Genomic DNA, 27,145 nt, shown 5'->3' on the forward strand with positions numbered 1-27,145 from the left:
ATATCAGTTACTTAGTTTGTTAGGTCAATAGAAGCACAAACCTCTTAAATAATTCATGTTGCTGATAAGATAATCTCTTTACTAGGTGAAATCACAACAGATGTCTTGAGGGTAGTAAGCGAGGCGAGGGCAGGCTCCCTCGGGCCCTTCAGTCCCTCCTTCAACATACAAAATGTCCTCCTCGAGGGCATGCAGAAGTATCTGCCCCATGATGTTCACAAGATCGTCAGTGGCAAGCTCCACATCTCTCTTACGAGAGTCTACGATGGGAAGAATGTTATTGTCTCCGAGTTCCCCACGAGGGAGGACTTATTACAGGTGAGCATTCCGTTCGACAAATCCGTTTTCCCCTTATGACATTTTTTTTCTCTACAGATAACCATTTGCCCATCCTTGCTAGTCCTACTTGTTATCTAACAATATGCTTACCTTTATTGATTACTCAAGATTAGATACTTTTAAATAGCTCTCCAGTCCCCAGTCCCCTATCCTATTTCCGTCAAAATGAATCGCGCGTAAGATTTGTTTTTGCATCATGCAGTATCTGAGCTGTGATGTCATCTAACATCAAACTGGCAACAACCGCTCGTTATTATAATAACATTATTATATGACGCGCAATTTCTACATACTAGGGTAATCTGCGTTTAGCTCAATGTGTGTCAAGATACTCTTGGACACACGACTTGCATAATTTTCGCAACCACTTAAATAACTTTGGAGTATAATGTAACTTGATTTCCGACTTTCGACGTACGTATTTTATTTTGGAGCGCAATGACATAATCCATTCAGATTTGCTCCCTTTGTCCAAAATTACCAAAAAATCCTAAGAAATTCCAAAATCCCTTACACGATTCCCCTCATCTTATAACACTTCTTATCAACTTGGCCAAAGTTGATTGCAATTTCAACTTCATCCTTTTTAGCCCCCATCCTTTAACGTTCCATTTTTGAACTGCCCAATTTTGTTTTAGGCGCTGCTAGCGTCATGTTTCGTGCCAGTATTCTCCGGGCTGCTGCCCCCACGGTTCCATGGCATAAGGTACATGGACGGTGGCTTCAGCGACAACCTACCTGTATTAGATGAGAACACCATCACTGTTAGCCCATTCTGTGGCGAAAGCGATATTTGTCCCAGGGATTTGAGCTCACAGTTGTTCCATGTAAGTACCTATTTATTTATGAGTCTTCTTTATAAATAGAATAGCGGTCATTCGATGATGTAACGGCGTATTGTTTTTTTTTTATATCGGTGTCCTTGAGCACATAACATTACCTAGTGTAATTATATGTGACCTATCAGGGACCAGTAATCTAGTCCTTGCTTCGGAGCTGCGGGTTGTTCGAAAGAGATACCGCGGCCCTGGTACATAAAAAGCCTGACGGAACACGACGGTTTTTAGTCAGTAAGAGTCTGACACTCCCTCACCGCTGCTAACCCACAGCGTGAGGGGTCATTTGATGATTTATGACGTCGACAAAAAAAAAATATCCTTGCTTCGGAATTTCACCAAAAAACATGTATTTGAAGACTGTTTTAGATGTTCCAGTATGTTGCTGGAAATAAGATCGTAGACTGTTATTAATTATGCATGCTTTTAAGCAATTTACCAATTTAGGTATTTGGTACATGAGTTGAACGGGCGGTAACAATGAGACAATAGTCGTCGACAAAAGATATTCAATGCTATACATACTGTAGGTCATTCACAATTAAAATTATATCTTTACAAATAAATGAATTACTAAGTAGACAAATAATGGAACGTGTCAATAGATTATATTTACAGAAACCTAAATTAATGAACTCTCAGTTAGTTACTAACGTTAGGCAGTAGAAATTCTTATACGTGTCTTATCACTAGCCACTTGACTAACAAGCATGCAATAATTCCTAGCCCTAGAAAATACGTTGTCAAAGCTATACAGGATATCCAATGAGTAAGTAATTTTCTTTCAACAGGTAAATCTGGCAAACACAAGCATAGAACTATCAAAACAGAACATGAACAGATTCGCGCGCATTCTCTTCCCGCCAAAACCTGAGGTTCTAAGCAATATGTGCAAACAAGGCTTCGACGACGCTCTCCGATTCTTGCATAGAAACAACATGATATCTTGTACAAGGTGTCTCGCAGTTCAGTCGACCTTCCAATTGCAAGATGTGTTAGATGACACGACGTATGAATATGATCCAGATTGCGAAGAATGCAAGACTCATAGACAGGTAAGAGAAACAAGTAGGTAATTATCAGTAGGCAAAATAAAACAGGATTAGGTATCCTTTTATTGCACTCGTCTATCAGAAAAATATTGAGATAAGCTTGTGTTATCAAGTTGGATAATCCACTTATCAATATTTTCATATTGATGACTTCATTCGTGGAAGTGGCGCCAAAAGTGGTTTTAAGGATATTTTTACCAAAAATGACTTACCTAGCATATATTTTGAGTAATATGCACAGGATCAAAGATTTCCACAAGGAACTCAACGTGCCCGTTATATTTCAAATGAAGTCGTAATTTTTACACAAAATTCTGGCTGTGAACTAAAATTACACTCATTTTTAGGATGCGTTAGTAGACGACCTACCGGACACCGTGATGACGATATTCCAGAACGCAATAGACTCTGCAAACAGTGGCATCGTCAACTGGGTGATGAGGCAACGAGCGATGAGGTATCTCACACTCCTCACGCTGCCCTACAGAGTGCCTATCGACATCATGTATGCTTCATTTACCAAGTGAGTATTATTTTTATCTTCCTATGTCTTTAGGACCTATTTCCCTACCTGTGTTACCTATGAACCTGTGTTAAAACCGCTGAAAATGAGTTTAGAAAAATAAAAAAACTTCAGGTCTTTGGCCATGACTTTGTTCTGAAATATGGATGTTATTGTAGTCTGTTTAGAAGTAAACTTTTTTGGTGAGAAGATTTTTTAATTTCGGTCGTTGTGGGAAAAATTTTCGCCGATTCATATTTTCTGGTCTTAATTTTTGTTATTACCAAGCTTATAAGTTATGGAGATATTATGACGGCGAGAAACATGTTTTATTATACTTTCCCATATCAAGTGGTATTTTATGGTAATCATAATCTCGCGCGTAATGATTTATAACATTAATCATCCCGTGTGGTAAAAGAGAGAGTTGCTTTCCGTTCGCGACATCCACGCTTTAGTTGGCTGCCCTTATAAGAACGTAATAAGGTACTTGAGCAAGTTTTATATGTTCTTCCCACGTAACTTAAGGTATTGGTCCATGACAGAAAATGTCACTGTAGTTTGGAACGAATGCAGCACGCAAAGGGCTCTAAAATTATTATTTAAATTATTATCTAACTGTATAAAACGGTGTAATGAAACATGAAGTAAACAGTAGGTATGTGTATTTATATATTTCCGAATGTAGTTAAATTATTGTTTGCGTGGGTCAATGGCGCAATAATTTGTATTAGTTTGATAAAAATGTTTAGTAAATTCATGCGCAATTACGTAGATACCTACCACAATTGCAACAGACCATGTCATATAATTAAATTCATTTTAATCACTCGCGTAACATTAAAATTATTTCTACAAGAAAAAAGTTTCAATTGTTAGTCACGCTATGAAACTGAGAAAAATAATATTACATGATCTTTCTGACCAAAGTTATCATACAATAACAGTTTTCCATATTATTCTATTTTAATATGTCATTGTTAACACATCCATGTCAGGGACATAAATATGATATATGAAATTAGATAATTCTGATATAATTAGACACTGCTGATATTTAATTCATAAAGCTCTTGTAATCGCGAACGTAACTATATTAGGAAATGATGTAGCTAGATTAGTATCTGGGCTACAACTAGATTTTCATTACACGAACGATACATTAAAGACTAAATACAGACAGAAAAAAATATCTGATACTGTCTTCAATATACAGAATCCAGAAGCTACTTTAATTAATATAGAAGACACTGTAAATATTAGGTACATACTTTAATGTCAATAGCGCAGATTTTGGTCAAGGAGACAATTTCATATAGTTGATTGGATTAAAATGCATATTGACTAACAATTTTCATCTACAAAATTATGACCAAAATCTGTTATGCACTATCAATCATTTCTCAGCTTGTTCACTAACGCATCAAACGCTTTTTAGCTATGTGGGCGATAAAGTAGAGACGCATGCGGTTCAGTACAAAGTGGCTGGGAATGTGCTCGTGCGTAGAAAGAGGTGTATCCGTCACAACAACTATATGACTAGGTCAGTCTTTATAAGTTTTTGTAGAAGGTGGAAGGGTTTCTGTCTTTAGTACTTTGTTGTCCGTTGTCCGTTGTGTGGTGAAGGGTTTGATGTAGCTAGTAAATTGGATGAGTCTTGATGGGACTGGTTTAGATGCTAGCTTTACTTGTATGTGTTGTCCAATATCAGTTTTGTTTAATTACTGATTTTCATGAATGTAATGAGATTTGTAGAAGTCCCAAAATGCTGAGTTTCCATTACATGTGCTCTCCTTTTTCTACAATTTACCCTCTGATACGTGGATGATTTATTAAGTGACTAGACAACACATCATGTCTTTCCTTAGAGCCATTTTCTTGTCCTATGAGATTGTCGCTCCTAAACATAATTTTGCTCTGTTGGATCTGAATCTACATCATCATCATGGTCAACGTTTATTTCCTCTTCAGGGGGCTTTTCGAGATAAGACCATTGCATCTCACTAGCTAGCGTCATAACAATCAACTTGACATTAACTTTAACCCATCTCTGACGCAAAGCAATTTTTTTACATAAACAGTTCTACTGTTTTAAGTTACAACAATAACATTAGTATTATCTTCAGTAGTTTTTCCCTATCTTGCGATTTTATTCTTATTAGGTCAATGCCAAAAGGCCTTATTTCTTTCTGTTACGCTTCTGGTTTTTGATATTAATAGGTATAGGCATAACTTTATCATAACAAATGTATTGTATCAATTATGTAAGCACGTATTCCGACGTCGTTGACAAAACATTAATATATGTATGTGTTATGTAAATAATATGCTTACTTTGTAAATTGTTATTGTTTGGAGAGTATTAAACTCGGGTTGGTATGCTTCAATGTTTTCGTTATTGAACTGTCTTATTGTTCCGGGGTTCGAGCATTTTCTTTCTTAAACATTTGCGTATTACGTTTATTTTTTGCCGTTCTCGTCAGCTTCATCAGACATTATTTCAAGTATAGTCCTCTTGCGATCCTTAAATAAAATCCAATTGCCTCTATATGATCTATCTTATAATTATGTTTCTCGAAGCTGGTATGGCTGTTTGAGCTAGAGAGATAACTTAATGTTCTATTATCTGATTGTACATTTTCTTGATTTGCTGTTGTAATATGTTCGTCAGCGATTTGGCTCTTTCTCCTGACCTCTGTCGATGGTTTGTTATGTCATAAAATCATCTCATAATCTCCTAACATATTATGTCACGCCCAGTTTAAGATTGCATTAAGACTAAATGATAACTAATCGGACCATGCAATGTTGCCAACGTTGTGATAACGCTATTTCTGTAAGCTAAGTATTTGCTTAGCTTTCTTTGCCTTAGATAAGAAACGTTGTGAATTATAAACATTGAGAGATAGTATTGTTTTCTATGTACGAGGATGTAACTTCTTTTTACTTTATTATGCTTTTCAATTAGTTGAATGATGCCTTCGGTAAATTTTTCGCTAGCCTGGATTTTGGCTAATTGACCCTAGTGGTCTCGAGTACTCATCTTTTTGATCTATGATCTCTGATTTTTGATTTATGAGTATTTCTGTATTCAGTATTATCTGGCATTTCATTGATAAAATAAAATAAAATAATGTTTATTCACAGAAAGTAACTTTACATGGTTTACGTTGTCGTTGAGCCACAAACTAAGCGCAGCTTGTGTCTTGTGGCTCGGAGTGCGATAGTCTTAATATTATAAAGTTACATAGTATCTTTGGAGTTTTAGCGAAGGACTTAAGTTTTAGGTACATATAAAAATTAAGTAAAACAGAGTTTTAGGGAAGGGCTTAATTAGGTACGTATAGAATTGATGCTTTTGAACAAATCCAAAAATGCCTTAGCTTTATAATTTTGTTTCTCATATTTGCAGTCTTGAACTTTACCGATAAAGTTCTCCCATTTGTTTTAATTTGTCCGGCATTAGATAACATAAGGCCTTTTTATCCTAATCAGCAATAACAGAAAACGTATGTACATTATGTCCTCGGACCAAGCTTATCAGCTTATTATACTGAAAATTAGTATGAACTGATAAAATGCTTTGTTCGTCCGCAATGGTGATTATTTCCTGTTGTTGTGTAAAAGCTAATTCCTACTAGATTCTTCTATTGACCTACAATAACATCCTGTTTTATATATAGTTTAAATGTTTTAACTTCCATATATCAATGGTTGTTCGTTATATTATTGCTCTTAACACTCTATCAGCTCTTAGAAGATTCTAGAATATGTTTTACCTAATCAGAATCACGATACGGAATTTAAATTACCAAATGGATAATCGATTCATTGTCTGCTTTCAATGATACGATTAATACGAATATACGACCTCTATTTATATTGTAAAGTCAAAACCCCGAACATATGTTGTTATGTAAACACGTAATTAGTAAGTAGGAACACATAAACTTGTGCAAATTACTACCTACATTGATAAATACGTCACGTTTTTGCGCTGCTGTTTATAATCGAATCCTTTAATCTGATGGCATGATAAAATGAAATTGACATATGTTGGAACAACGTGTGGGCAAATTTAGATCCGGTCCAATGCTTACCGCATTACCTACTTGATGCAGTTTTGTTTATGAATACGTGGGTAGCAAAAAAGTTGATAGCTTAGTTAGAGTTTGGACCGGTCTTTATGCCAATATATGAGGGAATAGCTATGTTGGGGAGCTTCTGCCCCTTTGTCAATGGATATTAAGATGTGTTTTTGCTTTTAGAACTCACATTTTTTCATTTTTCCAAATTAGAGGTAGAAAAACATGCTCTTTTTTATCTGGCGATCTGGCCAAGGTCACCGGAAAACAGTGGATGCGGGATGTTGAAGATCGATCCAAATGGCAAACCCTGGGAAAGGCCAATGTTCAGCAATTGACATTGCTCTAAACGACGCCCCTTTTTATCCCAGCTTTGCCCATTAATTAGTTTTTTAACTCTTCAAAATTTCTTCTTTCCCTCAGATTCGTAACATGTACCCCGAAAATGAGCAAGTCCCTCTGGAAGTTAAGCCTCAACATGCTACAACAGTTACACGGGTTCATGTATACCGCTCACGATCGTTCAGAAGCAGCCGCCAGGATATACTACAAACTGACCATGGACAACAAGATGGATGCTACTGATGGCAGGCAGTTGGATAGGAGGTGAGTTAATTGATTTCTAATAGATTTATGATTTTCTACATCAATCTATAAATATCATTTAGGGATACACTTCGTTCAGCGTTTTTAACTCTTCTGTGGCTCGTTTCGGCCTGAAAACCATGATGTCTTTTTCAGTCCTAACTACTAGGGACCATAGTGTGATTAAGAACTTAAAAAAAAGCAAAGGCCAGTTTCAGTACATTGACGCGTTAGAAAAACGAAACACTAGGATTCCTGTTAATAAAATAATGTAATGACAAACACAATAAGTATTTCCTATCACGTTGTCCGTATTGATTTGTGGAAGCCAATAAAGCAAATGCCATAACGGTATTAGTTTTATAACTTTAATCTAATCTCGGCGACTTTCGATAGCTAGTTAAACTTGACTTTGTGTCAGGTATTTCGATGACAATCAGACAGGGTTTATTTTCCGTTCCATCATTCCTTTTGTAAGCTACTATGTGTCATGAATTTTAATTAAATGACCCAAATACATTATTGACTGAAATATAATAAACATACAATTAATGCTGAAATTGAAGTAATATTTGTTGCGCCATTTCTTCTTCCCACGACGCCGCACGCCGCACGCGCTAGCAATAGACGTATTGCAAGTCACTCCGCTATAAATATTTTTTTCTTGGTGTTACAAGAGCTATACGAATAAATATTACACTTAAGCGTTGGCGCAAGAGTTAATAATAGTGTTAGTGATAAAATATCTTCGAAAATTTAAACTAATACCTACGAAGAAAGAAGCAAATTATATTGAATACAAACATTACAAGTGTAAAAGACAGTGAGTCACGGCCGCGCGAGCAGCTCCTATTCGTCGATTGGTGGTGAGTCAGAACGCACGAAGTGGCCCGATGCGCTACCTAATATCACAGTATAAAGAACATACAGTAGGACGACGCCTTTGATCTTGTGTAAAATGCCGACATCGTCTAGACAGTAACGCATAGGTCAGGGTTGTCACAAGTAAACAATATTTGTGAAATTATTTATTTAGTGCAGACCAACATCGATAGCAGTATTATAAATAAATACATTATAAATGACGTCATTTTCACTAATGTGTGTATATTATACCCTACATTTTTATTTGAAGTGATAAAATTACCAAGTTACAAAACTTAATCATTATTGACGGTGTAACTTGCTGCTTGCTGAGGAACAATTCAAATAAACACAAATCAACATTGCCTGGGGATATTTCATTTTTATCTTATTATATGAAATTCTGTAAATATTTTGTTAAAACAATTATATATGAAATGGAAGTTTATATTATGGTTTATACTTGCAATACCGGTACATAAAAAGAGAAGCATCAAAAAATTTTAATTATTTTTTTTTGTGATTTTATTTTTGGGTGTAATTGTTACTTTGTACATAATGGATTTTATGTATTAAATTATGAAATTTAAAGTCATAAAATAACAAAAAAAGGAATTAATAATCAGTATTTCCCCTAACATGTAATATCCCTAGACACATAATTGACATCCATATCAAATTATAAGAAAATGACGTCCGCCATCTTGGATTTCAAAAAGGATGGCTTTTTCGTAACCAGCACCCCAATTTAATTCAAAATTGACACCCATATCAAATTGTAAGAAAATGACGTCCGCCATCTTGGATTTCAAAAAGGATGGCTTTTTCGTAATCAGCACCCCAATTTAACTCAAAATTGACACCCATATCAAATTGTAAGAAAATGACGTCCGCCATCTTGGATTTCAAAAAGGATGGCTTTTTCGTAATCAGCACCCCAATTTAACTCAAAATTGACACCCATATCAAATTGTAAGAAAATTACGTCCGCCATCTTGGATTTCAAAAAGGATGGCTTTTTCGTAACCAGCACCCCAATTTTACTCAAAATTGACACCCATATCAAATTATAAGAAAATTACGTCCGCCATCTTGGATTTCAAAAAGGCTGACTTTTTCGTAACAAGCACTTCAATTAAACTCAAAACTGACATCCATTTCTTATTATAAAAATTACGTCCAGCATCTCGAAATTCACCCTTAGTAAATAATAAAAATAAAAAGTTCACCATCTTGACACAGATACGAAACATACAAACACTTTCACATTTATAATATTTACAGGATTTCCAAACAGATGCCCTGTGCGATATCTAATATAAAATATTTTTTTAACATGACTTGCAATCACTCACAGCACACGTCGCATTCACCATTTTAAATTAACAAAAAAAAATTATTATATAAAAGAAACACGCGTTAGCCCTGAATGATAGATCCCAAACTGCTAATATTATTTTGTTCGTAGTTTGGGAGCGGCCTACCCGCGTCTCGCCCCTCACACCCCGCACGATTGCCCTGTCTAGACGTCTTCGTCGGACGACTGTATGATTTTTAGACTGTGCTAATATGGTCATAAATCTAACCACAAGCTTCGCTTACTAAGACGCAAGTACGGAACAGATCGCCTAATTCGCTACCGTCCTGCAAGAATATTTGGCCTAGTGGAGCATTACTTGGATCCGCGTACACAGAGGCGTGGCTTCGAATCTGATATATAATTCCTCTTTTTGCAACTTTTATATACTGCTTGACCTCTTTTTTGGAAGCTTTTTTAAATATTTCCATTATTCATGCATATATTTTATTATAATATATGAACAAATTTTGTATATTGCCTATTGTAATACAACAACAGGATACAACAAACTTTAGATATGACTGATGTTTCTCCCACAAACAAGACCGATACCACAACTCTGCGTAATGTTTCGACCACCAGAGGGAACAAAAGACAAGCTCTTAGCTCTCCACCTCAGGTGGCTACTGAAGAAAAGCTTTCGCGAGATAATGTTCGTCAAATAATTCAGGAAGTAATGAAAACTGAACTGTCGCAAATGCTGTTAAAAATTAATGAAAGTACTAATAACATCCTAAACAGAGAGTTACAGCCTATTCATGAGAAAATTGCAGTCATGACTGACTCTATGACATTTATGAATAGTCAGTATGAGGATCTACTAAAGGAGCACGCCGCATCTAAAGAGATTATAAAAGACTTGCAAAGGGTAAATATGGATATGAAAAATAATATTGGCGACTTAAAAGAACGTATAAATCAGCTGGAACAACAAACAAGATCCAATAATATCGAAATTCAGTGCTTACCAGAGAAGAAGCAGGAAAATTTGTTTCATATTGTGGCAGCATTGTCTAAGGTGGTTGGATGTACTATGGAGGATAGAGATATCTTGCATTGCACCAGAGTTGCTAAACTCAATCCCAACAATACCCGCCCACGTTCAATAGTAGTACAGCTCGCATCTCCTAGGATTCGCGACCAACTCCTTGCATCTTCTATTAGTTTCAATAAAAATAACTCAGAAAATAAGCTGAATACTACACATCTCGGCTACTCAGGACCAAAGACTGCAATTTATATTATGGAACACCTCTCCTCTACGAACAAGTCTCTGCATGCTGCTGCGAGGATTAAGGCTAAGGAACTTGGCTATAAATATGTCTGGGTCAGAGGAGGTCGCGTATTCATGCGTAAAGTTCAAGAATCCGAGCACATCCTAATTAGAAACAAGGACACCTTGGATAAATTAGCTTGATTTAGATTTTATCGTTACCTATTCCGAAGTATTGGCATTTTGATTATCAATTAAAATTCGCAGAAATTAATATATATTACCAGAACACAAGAGGTTTGCGAACAAAAACTCACAATTTTTGTCATCAACTATCTTTAGAAAACTACGACATTGTAATTTTAACTGAGACATGGTTGAATAGTTCTGTCTTAAGCACAGAGCTATTTGATAACAGATACATAGTGTACAGAAGAGATAGAGACGGTAGGAAAAAGGATGGGGGAGGAGTATTGATCGCTGTATTAAAGACAATAAAATCGAAACGTATGGTTCACTGGGAGAGTCAATGCGAGGATCTCTGGATAACTATTGAGCTACCTTTTATGAAATCTAATCGTCAAATGGCTCTGTGCGCAGTCTATCTACCACCGCCTGTGCTGCGAACAAATTTAGAAAATTTCTTAGATTCTTGTAATGCCATCCTTGAGCGGACAGGCCTAGATGCCTGCATTATTGGTGATTTTAATTTAAGCATCATTAATTGGAACTTGGTAAGTGACTCAGCGAACACTTATACTCCGCCTGGTATCAGTCATATATTGTTGGACTTTACTCACATGCACAAATTTGCGCAACTCAATAGCATCACAAATGTGTCCGGGCGGATATTGGATCTTGTATTAACCAACCTACCTTCTGTGAGTTGCACTGCTGCTCCAAACCCCCTTAGCATTGTTGATTCTCTGCACCCCCCAATCGAAATTCTATTAAAAGCAAATATAGATCAAAGACTACCCTACAATCCTCAAAATACGAAACCTAATTTTTTTAAACTAGATTACGAGAACATTTGCAAAGTCCTTAACGAAGTAAACTGGAATAAAATATTTGAGGGCGTTTCTGATGTAAATGAAATGCTTCGTATTTTTTATGATAAAATTATGAATGTTATACAATTGCATGGACCTTCTAAGCCTTCATCTAGACGTAAAAAATATCCCCCCTGGTTTGATAAAAATCTGATAAGAGCCTTAAGAGAAAAAGAAAAGATAAGAAATCGTCACAAAATATATAAAAATCCAATGGACAAAATTGAATTCAATTTGTTGAGCAAGAGGTGCGCTAATATGGCAACTTGTTGTTATAATAATTATATAAAAAATATCGAAAATGAAATCTCTAGGAATCCGAATCGCTTCTGGGCATACATTAAGGATAAAAGAGGTGGTTCTAGTTCATTCCCCGTCACAATGACTAACGGTACTACAGTGTCATCAGATGGTTTTAAAATTTGCGAAATGTTTGCCTCTTATTTTTCATCGGTTTTTAGCGATGCAAAAACGACCAATTGCACTCCTGTCTCAGAGTATCTACATAATATGAAGAACAACAGTCTACCTCTGACGGCACCCGTGATTGATCAAGAGAGCCTTTTAAATAAGCTGAAGTCACTGGATATTCGAAAAGGCGTTGGTCCTGATGGCATACCCCCTATATTTATTTCCACATGCGCGTCCGCCTTAGTACCCCCATTACTATTAATTTTTAACAAATCTCTCTCCACTGGCGTTTTTCCAGACTCTTGGAAAAGAGCAAAGGTCGTGCCGATCTATAAAAGTGATGATAATGATAACATAGTTAACTATAGACCCATCTCTATCTTATCTACTCTCGCAAAGGTTTTTGAATCCATGATTTGTCCCTACATCCAGTCTCACTTTAAACTTTATTTAAACGCTTCTCAACATGGGTTTGTAGGTTCAAGATCAACTTGTACAAATTTGGTTACTTTTACGGAAATGTTAGTGGATGCCGTTGACAGCGGCAAACAATTTGACGTAATATACACAGATTTTAGTAAAGCTTTCGATCGTGTACCCCACAGCATACTTTTGTACAAGTTATCGGCATATGGAATTACCGGTACCCTTTATAATTGGTTAAAATCTTATCTGGAAAACCGTCTTTTCTTTGTCGCTGTTAATGGTTACCAATCTGAGACTTACAAGACCACCTCAGGGGTTCCACAAGGCTCTCACATCGGTCCGGTTCTATTTAATATGTTCGTTAACGATATCCCTAACTACCTTCAGTTCTCTGAATGTTACATGTATGCAGACGATCTAAAATTTTGCAGATTAATCGAATCAAATGATGATACTGCATTACTTCAGAGAGATATCGACTCGTTAGCTCAATGGTGTACGGATAATGACATGGAATTAAACGTAAAAAAGTGCTACCATATGAAATACACTAGGAAAAAGAAATTCGTGCCATCGGAGTATCGCGTGGGTCCTGTTGTTGTCCAGGAAGTTAACCAAATTAGAGACTTAGGAGTCACCTTTGATAAAGAACTCACATTTGTACCTCATATTGAGAATATCATAAAAAAAGCTTCAAGGATGTTGGGATTTGTTATTAGGAACGTTGCTGGATTCAGGCGCAGTAGCACAAAGATTCTGCTATACAATTGCATTGTACGTAACGTTCTAGAATACTGCAGCACAGTCTGGAGACCTCACTATGCCACACATAACCTAAGGCTGGAACGAATACAAAAAAGATTCCTTTGGCATCTGGCGTTTTCATCCGGAGTTGCAAAAAAGAAACGCTCATATGAAGCCAGACTTGCTCATTTTAAGATGATTTCATTGGAGAGACGTAGGAAAATCACAGATGCAGTTTTCTTATACAAACTACTCCGGTGCAAAATAGACTGTCCACAGTTACTTAGCAAGTTTAAATTCAGAGTTCCCGCTAGATACCCTCGTGCTCCTATCACTCCCTTGCATCCCCCACTCCGTAGAACAGTTCTTGGCGCAAGCTCCATCATTCCCCGGCTGTGTAAGCTATTGAATAGATACAGTGATCTTGTTGATGTGCATTCTGACTCACTTGGCAAGTTCCATAAAATAACCTTCAACACTGTATAAATTTTTCAATTGTCTTTCTTTTTTCTTCATTTCTTTAGTGTTAAATTACTAACTTTAAAACATGCAAATATTTATAATTATTTGGCATTTGATCCATTTTTAGCCCACATTAAGGACCACAATTTAGTGCATGTGGCAAAATAAATTATTGTAATACATCGCATGCTGTGCTTACCTGTAAGAAATTGTTACACTTAGTTTATTTATAGAATAATTAATTTTGTAATATTATGAGTGTACACAATTGTTGGCGAGCCAATAAAGAAAAATAAAAATAAAATAAAATTCCCAGCAAAAATACATAGGAAGTGTTGAAGAGATTGGGGCTGGGTCTCATATAATTTTGACGTTTGAAAAGTGCGTTTTTCCGCCAACTTTTTGAAATTATCATGCTATTGCAACGAAAAATATTCGAACAATTATGATTTTAAGTAGATAAAGTATTGACACATAAGACCACATCTGTATTTATATCGCAATGAGTTCACTAAAGTAACATGAGATAATGGACCCATTTAGTACATACTGCGTAGTAGGTTGCACGTAAATATTTATATCATCCGAGTTTGTTGTTCTTGCCAAACAGCTGCATTATCTATGTTTTTGTTCCATAATATTTGTTTATAATTTTCAGCAATGATTCAGTCTTATATGGTCCAGGTGACGAATGCTAATTATGTTTAATTGCGGAGATGATTACTTCAGCGTCTTATCCTCCATGATACGTAATGGACACGTGTAATGCTCTAATTATAGTAAACATTTTGGCATCTATAAAGCCGGATTTCATATTGCAATTAATGATGAAAATCTGTCCACATTTCATGGATTTATTACGAGTGCATTTTGATAAAATGGCATGATTTTTGATAATGAACTTGAACGTTATCTAATCTGTGGATCAGAGTATGAGGATGGCTAACTTAAGAATTAAAAATGGCGCTTACTACTTGAGAAGGTACTTTACCTAAAGATAAATTAATTAGTCACCCCAAATGTTGGTCTTTGTTGTCTGCCCTCTAAATATAAAACTAATTAGAATTATAGGTAGTCATTGTTGCACCTATTTTGGGGCACTGGCCCTTTCTGATACCTCAAGTGGGATATCTACGCAGTAATTCTTATGAGGTCTATGTAATTTAACGCCTTGTACTGATATAACCTTTAGTGCATTCCAGTTATTTACGGACACTATCTTGGCGTATATTTAGAACTGGGGTGAAAGCTTTCAAGCACATGTTAAGTTGGAATATCTTATATCTTATTCTTTGTTTGTAGCGTTAGCAAAAAAAAAGGCTACATTATTTAAAAAAAACTGGTTAAATATAATATTTATTTAGGTCTATAATTACAATCATCTGTCAATATACCAACGGTATGATACTCTAAAATACTAAACTATTGTTTAATCTAAATTCTAAAACAAATTTATAACCAAACAATAAATCGTAATAGCCCCCTATAAAGTTCAAAGCAAACTCTCCGAGTTCACGCTAATGTTACCATTATTAACGAGCCAATAATTCATCAAACATTATTACTAACAAAGGGAACACAGCTGTTTGATTGACAATGTCGATAAAATGACAAAGACTGTTATCCGACTGGCCCATTTCTCGACTTTGCAGATGTACAGTCAACTACAGGTCAGTGGTAACAGTTTTATATGAAAATCATACTTATTACTATTGAGTTAAGGTGCATGACAGTTACCACTGATGTGCAGTCTACTGTACCATAGGACATTACTGTACCTACTGCTGATAAGTTGGTTACACAAAATTGTTGTTTGCATATTTGTGTAAAATGTGAAATAATTGATTGTGGGTAGAGTTGCGGGTTTCATTTCCCACGGTACAATTTGTCTAGTGATGTTTGGATATCGATATGTCTTGCCATGATTAGTTAATGGGACCATTAGTATAAAAAAATAAATATGAATGAATTTGCACCTTCTGCTAAGTATTGCATTTATCGCATGCGGGAAAAATATATTTTAAAACTTATATTATTTATTAACTAACTACTTAACATTAAAAATATGTAGGTATCCCTTTGGATATTGGGTTGCCCGGGTAACTGTGTTGAGGTGGTCAGATAGGCAGTCGCTCCTTGTAAAACACTGGTACTAAGCCGCATCCGGTTAGACTGGAAGCCAATCCCAACATAGTTGAGAAAAGGCTCGGGAGATGATAATGGTAGGTTAAAAAATAAATGACCAATTTAGAAATTATGCAATAATCTGCAATCTAGTTCTACGCATATTCTTTATCAAGTTAGATAAATTTTTGCGCAGTTTGCATTAATTTGACTATGTTTTTGGAATGTGTGTCACTAATCCAACTTAGATCTGATAACGTAATCCGTAGCCTTGGGGGGTGATCTGCAAACTGATTAGAATAGATTAAAGAAAATAAGCCTATTGCAATAAATAAATGGATAAAAAACATGACGTGGTTATTTTTCCATTTTCATGTTTTTACATGTTCGGTATATGTACCTACTTATAAAATATCTACATATAGGCTATTTCAGTAAGTCTGACACCAGTCTAACCACCGGGGTTGCTGGGTTGCCCGGGTAACTGGGTTGAGGAGGTAAGATTGGGCATTTGTCTTTCAGATTGTCGCTCCTTGTAAAGCGCTGGTACTCAGCTACTTACATACGGTTGGTGGAAACCGACCCCAACATAGTTGGGTAAAAGGCTCGGAGGATGATATAGGCTATTTCTTTTCATTAAGAAATAAACGTTTTTCGTCCACCAAATTATTTTTTAAATCCAGTATACCGTAATTGCTGTAAAAACGAGCATTGTATTCAGATAATTTCGCATATTATCTTTATCTGAGAACAAAAGTACAATAACTGATGTACTTTGTACTGTTTTTCAGACAATTATACTTTGATCTTTCTTTAAAAAAACGATTTGTAACTAACTGTATATAATCAGTTCATACCTACCGACGTAAGTCCATAAAAAATCGCTTCTTGCCTTACCTTTCAACAATAACCGTTTTTAAACGATAATTTTTTAGTAGGATGACCAAAATGTCCTGAGAAATTTCGGACATGTCCGGGAACAGAACTTATGTTTAATAATTTATTTTGGGATTTTACATAACAGTATCTTTGTTTATGAAACGGGAAATTAAATTCACATCATTATTTTATTATTAGGTTTTGCTAGATAAATGTTTTATCAGATGGTAATAACATAAAATTCGTTCAACCATTTCTTTATGTAATTACTTACGTCTTCAAAACGTCATTTAGGGCCTCGAAGGTCAATGTGATGACGTGTTTCAGTTTAATCTGCTGGATTAACTTTCAACGTTATCTTTAGTTATCGATGAACCGTGCTGACAATAAGAAAACATTCATAATGATAACCATTTTATAGGTCCATGACATAAGTCGCACTAGTGCTTTCTATTTATAGAAATCGTCTGGAAAAACTTATCAAACCCCAGAGAATTCTATGTTGATACTGTACATTGTAATTGCCTGGTTTATCCCAAATCATCATAATATTATTCACACATATTATGTGCTTCGTTTATTCGGAATACAAACTAAACAAATTACCTACCCAGTATAATTTCCCAAGATAAGCATTCTGGAGTCGATGTGGATCAACAATAACAAAAAATCATGAAGTCAACTACAACCTCTTTCGATAAAAGGAAAAATAATATAGAAAATAATATTTCTATCATGCCACACTGAATGATTCCGCGGTTGGTAACTGACCTCGATGGGTTACGAAAGTTATAATTGCAATCATCCTGAAAAATTCGCAGTGCAATTTCCTTTAGTTAGGCTTTTGAAACCTTTTCGTCGCTGTCGATATTGCGCAGAAAGAATTATACATAGATATTATATCAGTTGATTGTTTTATCCCTATCAATAATTTAAATGCATTTTATTAATCTACTCGGATTAATTGCCCTAATATAGGTAGGTACTGAAAGAAAATGTATGAAGCTCTAGTAACCTTTGGTAACTTGAAGAATATAATATTCATGCTGACCCGATCTGATGAATATTAACCTAAAGATGTAGAACAAAAGCCCTTTACCCCACCACGCTATATTTATAATCCAATTTCTCTTATGTAAGCTTAGTTGTCATTTTAACAATTATTGTACAGCCTACCTACATAAACTATTGTAAATTGTCTATGACATTGTACTAATTAAAATAGAAAGTTAATTATAAAAAGCAAGCAGAGTTGTTATTGCAAGCCAGTATGTATTTATTATTTAGAGATATTTTTTAAATGTGTTTCTAAAAATATTTACTATTGTCAAACTATTTTGTTATGTTTAGATTTACGCCGGCTCCACACGTTGGCCCCAACGCTCGTTCCAACGCTATTCGTCCAACGTGTGGATCTAGAAAATGGCATTGGTCCCAACGTTGGGGCGAGCGTTGGTAGTTGGCCGTCTCGTGTCGGTTTTATCAAAGGAATCTGCGCGCCAACGTTGGCGATCTGTCCACACGTTGGCGCTTTGCTCAGTTCTGCTACAACACGCAGCGAGTGCGTATGTCGAGTAAAAATGGCTCCTCATCCAGACACCCCATAATATGGGACGCAACTCGAAAGGATCATAAAATATATTTTTTATAATAATTCCGAGTTTCTCAGAGCAGTTTCGATTTCTGTATCGGACATCTTCACATTGGCCCTGACGGGACAGAACTAGTTTATTGGCCAACGTGTGTACGCCTCACCGAGTTTGTGGTCCAACGTTGGAACGAGCGTTGGTACCAACGTGTGGAGCCGGCCTTAAGGCATTGTCTTTGACAGATGTCATCGGAGCGTGGCAATTTTTTTTTTTTTTTGGATACGAACCATGAGACGAACGGTTGTTCTAAATTTATTATTTGTATCGTGATGTTTTCAAGTGGAATTATACGTATTGGTCATTAAGTTTTGTCGGAGTTTCTTTCCTACATCCTGCATATCTGCTGCTAGACTAAGAAGTGGTATCGACGAGAAGATTTATTCTTCTCCATCTACGCCCGTGGAAGACAAAAATAAACGTAAGTACAGATTCCATTTGAAAGTAAGCCTGCGGCCGGGTATTATGTACTATGTAGCAATAGTGACCGGTTCATCAAATAATATTTCAATTTAGTAATACACGGTCAGTGGGTCGTCTTAGGGGCGGAGACACTTAGCGAGATTTAATGCGATTTAGTTGATAAAAATGTCGTGATATTTTTTTTGCTGTAATGAAAATACGAAAAACTGAGGACCGTATTTTGTGAAATAAGGTTGGATTGCCATAATACGCGGTTACTGAGACCCGTGAAAGTAAACAACTTTTTATTTGATTTTGTTTATTTTAAAATGATCTACTCTCATAATTACTACGTCATTCAGCGAAAATATGATGGAAATTGAGAAATGTACTGTTACTGAGATTTAGTTTGAAGGTAGAATTAAAAAAAAAAAAGTTACAGGATTGACGAGATTTTACAAGTTAATTTAAGTTTTTTTTATGAAATGAAATGAAATTTATTTATTTGCTAGAATATAGGTACATTATGATGGTAAATACAATAACAAATAATGGTAAATTAGTCATGCAAATATTTAAGTTTTCCTATAATCTAATAGCTAAATTTCTATTATAATTCTGTTTCTCCTCTAGGTATTCTTTAACTGTATAAAAACATTTGTCAATAAGCCAATTTCTGAGGGACTTCTTAAATTTACTCATAGGTAGTTCTGTAATGTGCGATGTTATCTTATTGTATATTCGAATGCACATTGGGTAACAATTTCTACGGTACAATTCGGTTCTCATAAATGGTAAATTTAATTTATTTGGGAATCTACAGTTAAATGTGCATTCATCACCAAGTTTCTTAAACATAATATCTTCATATGATTTAGTAAATTTGCAAACTTCCTCTATATAAATGCAAGCAAGTGTTAGGATTTGTAGCTTTTTGAAAAGCGGTTTGCATGAAGTCAAATTATCCACATTATAAATAGCTCGAATACACTGTTTTTACATTGTTGAATGAACTACAATTTTAACCCATAGCATATTCAGGTGAATGAAAATAAACATGTTGCAGATAACATGTAAAATTATTTAACTGAATGTAGAATTATTAAAATGTTGAGAGAGTTATGAGTTTAAAAAACAGGGTTAAAAGTTGTATGTTATGTGAGTTGATGTGTTGTGTATGTTATGTGAGATATTTTCCTCAAAGCCAAAACTAAGCTTTAATCTGTCAGTTTCAGTAAAATGGATAGTGAGGAGATGAGAAACAAAGGTCATGATGATTCTGGTTCAGACCCAGGGATGTCCAGAGTTCAGGACAAGGGTCGAGGAGCACTGGAATCGAGACACCGAGAGTCCAGTCACGAGACTTGGCCGAGAGGCTCCTCACGCGAGAGGCGTGCTTGGAGACAATGTTCAGAGCAACCAGGGGTATCACGGGTGCGTGATACTGAGGTTGCATATCGTGAGGATCTTGGCGGAGAGCGCCGAGATCGAAGAATGGTTCAAAGGACAGAAGAGAGAGCTCTTCATACACCTGCGAGGTCAATACGTCATCGGTCTCAGAGTGCTGAGTCAGATGCCCATGAGGATCTTCGAGAAAGGCCAAGCACATTCGCGTCCGACTCCTAGGCGTGGAAGGAAAAGAAGTCGGAGTTCAACGAGAAGAGATGGTGAGCGATCACCATTTCCTAATTCTAAGAGATTTAAGCGTTCAGATCCAACAGATAATATTTTAAATAATTTTTTGTCAGTTTTGAAATCAATCAAAAGCTCAGATAAACCAAAATTATCTTTTAACACCAACATTGTACCGGAATTCGACCCGATGTCTAAAGAGCAAACCGTTTTAACTTGGTTGACAAAAGTAGAGGAGTGTGCTGAAATATATGGGTGGGATGATAGGGATATCATCCATTACGCTTTGCCAAAGTTAACTGGGGTAGCAAAGTCTTGGTACCAGAATCTGCCAACTATGATGTTTAAATGGACGGAGTGGAAAAAGAAATTTATTGAATCTTTCCCGGTACGCGAAGATTACGCTGAGCTTTTGAGTGAAATGCTAGCTAAAAGAGTCAAATACGGTGAATCACTTGAACATTACTATTACGCGAAAATAAACTTGCTGAATAGGTGCAGGATTTATGGACGTCAAGCTGTTGATTTTATTTTGTATGGAGTTGAAGACAGGGCTATTAAAGTGGGTGCACAAGCTGCACAGTTCTCAGAACCAGAGCAGGTGCTTAAATATTTTAGAACTGTCAAGGTAGGTAATAGTCGAGAAAATCGTGATTTAAATTCGAGTTTTCGAACTGATCGTAAAAATCTGGCTTCTACATCAAAATCATTAAAAATGGCTTATGTTTAACTGATCACCAGATATAGTAACAAACAGCAGACAAAAATAGTAAATGATCACCAAAATGAAACTCGCATTTTAATGTAAAACTATCACCAAAGTTTTAACACTTTGCTATCCTATTTAAGTGAAATTACTCCAAAATAAATCATGCGTAAGCCAAAAATAGTAAATGATCACCAAAATTAAACCACCATTTTAAAGTACGATAGACCAAAGTTTTTAAATTCTGCTATCCTATTTAAGCAAAATGAGTCCAAAAAAATCATTGTTATCCCAAAAGTAGTAAATGATCATCAAAAAAGTTTTTACATCTTGCTATCCCGTTTAAGTAAACTGACTCCAAAAAAATAAGTTCGGCCTGATAAAATAAATGTAATAACATTATGGGGACCCTTTTCCTGCACTAGCGTGGAAAATTGTCTATTGCATGCCTCTAAACAGTGCGATAAGAGTGTATTGAGAAACACATTCTTCTTCTTCTTGCTCCTGCCCTGTTCCCAATTTTACTTGGCGTCGGCGCAATATGTCATTTTCTTCCATTTTCCCCTGTCACTCGTCATACTGACACTCACGCATGCATTGCAAGCCGGACACATAACTTAATATGGCATCATAATACTTTATTTGGTAATACCTAAGCCTACATTTTATGGCAATCACAGTGACTTATTTAGGCAAAAATAATACATTAATTTGGTCGTCAAGAGTTGGTGATCATTTACTAAATTTGGTGGTCGAATACAATTTAAAGTGAAGTCGTGACTAAAATAGCTGGTACTATTACATTTTTAGACTTTATTTTTCTGGTGTTCAGTAGATATTTCTGGTTGCAAAACTTAGGGTATCAAAGCATTTTATGGTGGTCATTATATTTGTTCCCATTAAAAATTACGTGCTATAATTGTGACCAAGTTGGTCATCCTAGTTACAAATGCGAAAAACCGGCCGCTAAGTGTACGAATTGTGAAAGATCAGGTCACCTAGCCATTCACTGTTTTAGAAATAAGCGCCCAAATAAAGATCAGAAGGATAGCAATCAAAGTACAAGCAAAAATGAACAGCAAGTGGCTCAGTTGAATTTAGTCGAGGAGCTTACTGCTAAATATATGATTGATATTAAAGTGAACAGCCACGTAGTAGACTGCCACTTAGATTTAGGAAGCCAATGTTCCCTTATCAAGTTATCCAAAGCCAAAGAATTAAATTTAGACATAGTCACGCCGGAGGACTTATCTGTACTCAGGGGCATAGGCGCTAATTTGATTTCACCAGTAGGTATGACTATTGTTTCCATTGAGGTCCAAGGCTTAGAGGACAGCATAAATTTGTACGTGGTAGAGGATTATGTAATAAAGCAATCAGTTCTCTTAGGACAATCATTCACTGAGAAACCAGACATTGTAATCACTAAAACACCAACCGCAGATTTTTTCCGTAGAATTCCTAGTGTAAAAATGCTCCTTGTTACAACTAAGGATATTGAGATTCCCTCAAATAATTTACGAGCAGTTCGAGTTTCCGCAAACCCGTATATGGATACACGTGTTTATGTAAACGGGTCCGTGAGAGATTCGCCAGGGTAAGAATATTACCTTCTTCCTGGCGAGTACGAAGTGAAAGGCGGTTTTAGCGCACTTTTAATACATAATGTTTCCCCTAATTCAATCACTTTACAGAAGGGTACACTTCTGACGCGAGTACAATGTAAAGGTGTAATTGATTCTGAATATACCTTAGATTCATACAATGTCACAACCTCTGAGTCGCAAAGTAAAGATATTTTAAACTGTAGTGATAAACTAATCCCGGAAGAACGGTCAAGTCTACGAGAATTGATAGAAATTTTTTTTTCACTTTTTTTTCAACCGGGCTTCACGATTTAGGTTTCACTAATCTGACGGAGATGACAATTGAACTCGAAGATGAAGTACCTATTGTTTATCGTCCCTACCGTATGTCTTATGCAGATCGTGTACTTGTGAGGAATATGATACAAGAAATGGCCGATCATGGTATAATTAGGGAATCAACCTCGACATTTGCAAGCCCAATAGTTTTAGTACAGAAAAAGACTGGCGAAAAGCGGTTATGCGTAGACTACCGTGCTCTACATCGCAAAACCAAAAAGGAGCATTATCCTCTTCCTCGAATTGAGGATCAATTAGACCAACTGACTGGGAATAAAGTTTTTACATCGCTTGACGTAGCTTCTGGGTATTATCAGATACCGGTTGCAGAAGAGTCGCGACATAGAACTTCTTTCGTGACACCAGATGGCCAGTACGTGTATAATAGGATGCCGTTTGGGCTGGTCAATGCACCTTCTGTGTTCCAGCGCACTATCAATAAGGTACTTCTCGAGGCTAAAATCAAGTACGCTATAGTGTATATGGACGAGGCCTTATACCGGCTAAAGATATTAACGAGGGTTTGCAGCGATTAGAAGAGGTCCTAGTCCTCCTAAAAAAGGGTGGCCTTACACTCAAATTAAGTAAATGACATTTTTTCCTTGACTCTATAGATTTTCTGGGATTTGAGGTTAGCTCTGACGGTATTAGACCTGGACAACGGAAAACTGATGCGGTGTCAAGATTTCCAAAACCTAGGAGCCTACATGAATTGAGACAATTTCTAGGCCTTTCAGGGTACTTTAGAAGGTTTATCGCAAACAACGCGTTAACAGCAGCTCCACTGACAGACTTACTTAAAAAGGATGTAAAATGGTCATGGGGCGAAAACCAAGAGAGAGCTTTCGGAAAAATCAAATCTTTGTTGGTCGATAGACCGGTTTTTGGCACTTTATAATTATACTGCGGAAACCCAACTACACACGGATGCTAGCAAAGATGGGTTAGCTGGTATCTGTTTCGTATTTTAGTCGAAAGACAAATGCAGAAGAGCAGAAATTTCACTCGTATGACCTCGAGACATTGGCGGTAATAGCATCACTGAACCGTTTCCGCGTTTATCTAATAGGTATTCCTTTTAAAATATTTACGGACTGCAACGCATTGCGATCGACATTAGTGAAGCGTAATTTAATCCCACGCATCGCCCGTTGGTGGGTGCAATTACAAGAGTATGATTGTACCATTGAATATCGACCTGGGTTACGGATGTCGCATGTCGACGCATTGAGTCCCAATCCCGTAGATACAGTAGAAAGCGATTGTTCGACACGCTTAGACGTTCTTGCTGTCGAAAAGGGCGAACAGGACTGGATTTCCACTGTGCAGTCTGCCGATGAGGAAATCAAGAAAATTAAAGAAATACTATCAGACCCTAACTCTGAACAACTCTTAGACATTCATCGTAATTATAAATTGAAAAATAACAGGGTATATAGGATAGTGGGCGATGAAATTAAATGGCTCGTACCTAAAGGCGTTCGTTGGCAGATTTTAAAAATGAACCACGACGACGTAGGTCATTGTGGCTATGATAAAACTCTGCAACGTATCCGTAAAAATTACTGGTTTAATAAGATGCGAAAATTCGTAAAAAAAATACGTAGCTTCGTGTCTCGAATGTTTGCATCACAAAACCCCTGGTGGTAGACGCGAGGGAGAATTACACCCTATTGATAAACCTAGCGTACCGTTCCATACGATTCATGCAGACCACTTAGGTCCTTTCATAAAAAGTAAAAAGGGTAACTGTTATTTACTTGTGTTGGTAGACGGTTTCACAAAATATGTCCTAGGCCAGTTAGGGATACAAAAACGGCAACTACATTAAAGGTATTGAAGGATCACATTAGTTACTTCGGAGTACCTACGCATCTCGTTACTGACAGAGGCACAAGTTTCTCTAGCTCAACTTTTAAAGAATTTGTTGTGCAGACCGGGATAAAACACATTATGAATGCGGTATCAACACCTAGGGCAAACGGCCAGGTCGAACGATTTAATAGGACAATCTTAGATGCGCTTTCAACGTCCACGTACGGTAAAGACGATAAAACTTGGGACGAACAAATCCCAGACATTCAATTAGGTTTAAATACAACGACACACAAAACTACTCAAAAATCACCATCGGAACTCCTGTTTGGGTTTAACATTAAATGCAGGAGCGAAGGTATTTTGAGCGAGGTCTTAGGGTGCGTCCACATCTGGCGAATGTGCCGCGAATGTGCAGCTCGCGAGCCGTTTGCGACCTGCCCGCGAGCTGCGCGCGTGCATTTTTGTTCGTGCGCCGCTTCTGCGCCGCCCGCGCGCAGTTCGCGCGCGACCTAAGCGCCGCACGCGAGCGGCGCGCAGGCGGCGCGCGACGTCTGACATCTTAAGCCGCGTACGCACGTACGAACAAATTTGTTGCGTTACATGATATGCAACAACTTGGTTCGCACGTGCGTACCACTATCGAACATCGAACACTCTGTTCGTCAAACATGTTCGCGGCGATCCTTGTAGTGTGTTCTGTATGGACGGTGTTCGAAGCGCTTTAATAACTTCACAATCGACCACTTCCAACGGCGCCGTCATGGCTACTAAGATAGAGTTCACGACTGTTGTTCGCGAACTCGACTCGAACTATGTTTCCGTTCGTGTTCGAATATGCCGTCCATACGTACGAACCAAATGTTCGGGTCTGGTGTTTGTGTTCGCTTTGTTCGTGTTCGTACGTGCGTACGCGCCTTTAGATAGTACTGAGCCAATATACGGAACTGTAAGGGCGAGAACTGATTGCGCGCAGATCGCGCGCCGCTCGCGCGCTCTATACGAGCCTTGCATGAGTTGCGCTAAAGAGGCACACCAAACTATTGCAGTGACTGCACGCGCGCAGCTCGCAGACAGCTCGCAATCGGCTCGCGTGCTGCACATTCGCGGCACATTCGCCAGATGTGGACGCACCCTTAGAAGAAACGGTTAACATAACCTCTCCGGAGGCATTAGTCGATGTGAGACAGGACGCGTGTGATAAAATCAAAGAAAAGCAAAACGACGATCGGGACAGATTTAATAGCCGTAGGAAAACCGCAAAAAGTTATTCCGAAGGTGATTTAGTACCTAAGGGTTGAGAGGCAGGTACCCAGCGATGGGCAATCAGGCAAAAAGTTAGTAGTCAAGTACCAGGGTCCCTACAGAGTATTAAAAGTACTGCCCAATGACAGGTACATCATTGAAGACACTCCACTTTCACGCAAAAATAATCGTCGTTTCGAAGCTGTAGTAGCGGTCGATAAAATGCAGCCTTGGTTAAATTTTAATAGAGATTTTAGCAGTGGTGAAGAAGACAATTCAGAAAATGATTAACTAGAAACTAGGTAATGTTCAGTGAGTCACAAAACAGTTATTTAGATAATTTATTGTCACTTAACAATTATGTAGTATTATATCGTATTATAAACCGATACAATGTGCTGGTTTGTGAAAATAACGTTAGACTTAGCGAATTCGAGAATTGTATGGCGTGTACATTATGATAAGATTAATTAACACTTATTGTATTTAATACTTACTTTATTTTACGTTTGAAGGAATTATATTGTTGCTACATTTTATTTCGGATCTAAGGAAATCTTACATTTATTTCATTTCATTCATAATTTAACTTTAAACTTATTAGGTAGGTAATCTGATCATTTACAATATGTTAAAACAATTCGCGAAGGGACTCGCGCTAGCAGGAAGGCCGAGCTGTAAGCTTAGTTGTCATTTTAACAATTATTGTACAGCCTACCTACATAAACTATTGTAAATTGTCTATGACATTGTACTAATTAAAATAGAAAGTTAATTATCAAAAGCAAGCAGAGTTGTTATTGCAAGCCAGTATGTATTTATTATTTAGAGATATTTTTT

The 27,145-nt window shown here is 36.8% G+C and overlaps 1 protein-coding gene across 1 annotated transcript in view; it reads left to right on the forward strand.

Annotated features, from left to right (window-relative positions):
• LOC110374396 (uncharacterized) overlaps positions 1 to 27,145 on the forward strand; it is a 42,154-nt gene that overhangs the window by 1,879 nt on the left and 13,130 nt on the right. Inside the window, exons 2-6 of the mRNA XM_049841013.2 lie at positions 86 to 318; positions 978 to 1,166; positions 1,967 to 2,230; positions 2,575 to 2,750; positions 7,238 to 7,420. Of these exons, the coding sequence (XP_049696970.2) occupies positions 86 to 318; positions 978 to 1,166; positions 1,967 to 2,230; positions 2,575 to 2,750; positions 7,238 to 7,420 (1,045 nt within the window). The remainder of the gene's footprint in view (positions 1 to 85; positions 319 to 977; positions 1,167 to 1,966; positions 2,231 to 2,574; positions 2,751 to 7,237; positions 7,421 to 27,145) is intronic.

This window comes from Helicoverpa armigera, chromosome 10 (assembly GCF_030705265.1).
Source record: "Helicoverpa armigera isolate CAAS_96S chromosome 10, ASM3070526v1, whole genome shotgun sequence".
Lineage (NCBI taxonomy): Eukaryota > Metazoa > Arthropoda > Insecta > Lepidoptera > Noctuidae > Helicoverpa > Helicoverpa armigera.